Source organism: Diaphorina citri, unplaced genomic scaffold, assembly GCF_000475195.1.
Source record: "Diaphorina citri unplaced genomic scaffold, Diaci psyllid genome assembly version 1.1 scaffold2315, whole genome shotgun sequence".
NCBI lineage: Eukaryota > Metazoa > Arthropoda > Insecta > Hemiptera > Psyllidae > Diaphorina > Diaphorina citri.
The window spans coordinates 40,001-42,470 of NW_007379739.1; the positions used below are offsets into that span (position 1 = coordinate 40,001).

The 2,470-nt window shown below is 37.0% G+C and overlaps 1 protein-coding gene across 1 annotated transcript in view; it reads right to left on the minus strand.

Moving 5' to 3' along the window:
- LOC103518701 (protein shisa-4-like) overlaps positions 1–2,464 on the minus strand; it is a 15,140-nt gene extending 12,676 nt beyond the window's left edge. The window contains exon 1 of the mRNA XM_017447904.2: positions 2,266–2,464. Coding sequence (XP_017303393.1) covers positions 2,266–2,425 — 160 coding nt within the window. The 5' untranslated portion in view covers positions 2,426–2,464. The remainder of the gene's footprint in view (positions 1–2,265) is intronic.
- Positions 2,465–2,470: the final 6 nt, after the last annotated feature.

Sequence of the window (2,470 nt, forward strand, 5' to 3'; positions counted from 1 at the left end):
AAAAAGACCTTTTTTTTTTTCAACATTTTAAACCTTAAAACTAGGTACCTTTAGAACACTCCTAATGCAAGTCCCTCTGTGAACAGACAGGGTCTGTGTTTTTCATCAGCCTCTCAATCAGCTCTAGCAAGGGGTGATTACTTTGGGCAAACTTTTGGTTTCGGCTACAGAAATTTTATGAGCTCTTCACACTCAACATTTCCTATTTCTTTAGCAAAGGAAATTTTAGGCTGGTATCCTTCCTGTTTAAAGTCCCAGAGCCAGACCAATTGCCAAAAATTGTACAAAATATAAAAACTACTTTTAGTCAGCAGCTAAAAACATTGAAGTGATGCAATGGTACATGTGATTTGTATACAGCTGGGCAACCATCTGGGCAATTGCAATAATTGCATGTTGCTGGCTTTTCACAGCACCACTCAGGATGGGTAAGGTCAATATGAGTACAAGGGTAATGGAAGAGAGAAGGCCCAGCCCAGTTAGCTTGGAGAGGAGCATGTCTGCCTTGTATGCACCAGGTCACAGGTTTGATTCCTGCTTGGGACAGATTTTATCCCAAACAGGGGTTTATCTCAGAACGGCTGGCTTTCTCCTATCCTGTCTTCTTTCTCTCTTCACTCTTGGGATGATAAGACTTTGACAGTTACAGTTACCTGTATCAAACCTTTTTTTTTTTTAAGTAAAAAAGATGGAATAATGAAAGGCCATTAGTGACCAGTGGCGGCATTACCAGAGTAAAAAGAAAAAAAAAATCTGGTGTGAACATCACACGACTTTCTATTACATTTGCGGAGAATCACCGTATTTGAAAAAAAAAAAAAAAAAAAAAAATGAAAATTTTTCTAAAGTCCCGAGCCTGAGCCGCCTACGGCGGCCGATTTTTGGTCGAAAATTTCCTAATCTTAAAGATACTCCCCATGTAATGAGGGGATCATTAAAAAGTTGTCCAAAAATTAACTTTTTTTTTGTTGAAAATTTTTCTAAAGTCCAAAATCGACCGCCTACGGCGGCCCAATTTTTCGACCGCAAAATTTCCTGTCTTAAAATATCCCCCGTGTGATAAGGAATCATATAAAGTAATGAAAAGAAATTGGATTTTTTTTTTTTTTTTTTGAAAATTTTTTCATAAGTCCGAAGTTCGAAGCAACATTGACTTTGGTTGATATCTGAGATGAGTGACTGTCCGATTTTTACCAAATGTTACGGTCGCGTCCTTGGGCCATACCGGGATAGCATAGCAAATGTTCATCGCCTCAGACAAACCGTTCTGAGATAGGGGTTATGTATACACCTTTTCCATTTAAACTGTATACACACTACATACATAGCATACATGACATACATACATACACTACATACATACATACGTACAACACCCATCGGCTAAATCACTTTTCTTGGACATCAGGGACCAAACGGATATCTTCCAACCATTTACCTATTTTAAAATTTGGACCCGATCCTGCAAACTACTTTCATCCTACTAGTATAGCTCGCTATAGTGAGTATAGAATGTAAAAATATACGATCCCTGTTCCAGAACACCAGTACACGAGGCCTCACAGTAACTGCTGTGACCCTGCCAGCAAATGGAAGTGTGAAGGAGAGCGGGCGCCTGCCTGTGCACCACCAAAAAGGCTTGCAAGATGTTGTAGGGGATTAGTTTTTTTTTTTTTTTTTTTTTTTTTTTTTTTATAGATTTTATACTTGTAATCTTGGGAGTTGACAATATTTAGTACCTATCCTATTGAAGGCTATAGAGCTATTAGACAGAGGGTGTGGCTGTATGTAATTGTGTTTACCATGCTCTGTTGAACTTGTAGAAACTTTATATGCTACTTACTTGTAAACCATACATCATACCTTGAGAGTGTAAGTGAGTAGGTAACCTAGACAAGTAATGACTATTTACAGTATTTAACTATTAATATTTTCTTTAGTTATGTGTATATGAAAGTGTATTCAAATAAAAATAAAGTAAGTATTTGTAGGGGGGAAAACTCTTTTTACAAACTGTACAAGGTTTTGTGTGTGACTTGATTCTTTTGATTTCAGAATTATGACTTGATTTAGGTTTTAGGGAATACAAGAAAAATAAAAATAGAAATTGATTGCAAAGAAGGCACTTAGCAATGCTGTCATATCCATAAAAAATTTTTTAAAATTTTAAAAAAAAAAAAAAAAAAAAAAAAAAAAAACTGGGAAAAAGTAATCAAAAATTTGACAAAATAAAGAGGAGTAAACAAAAAATATTTAAACCCTTACTTCGTTGGAGGCCTATCATTTCCAGAAACGTACAACAATACGGCTCGCCCGACTTGTGGTAGCAGCAATACGACTGGGAGGCCGAGTCTATCAGCGGCCGTGGACATGTATAGGCCAGGCGCTCGAGGAAGTTTTGCTTCTGGAATGGCTCGCAATTCATACCTGGGTAGAAATTTGACGAAGGAAAAAGAAAAAGAGGAAAGAG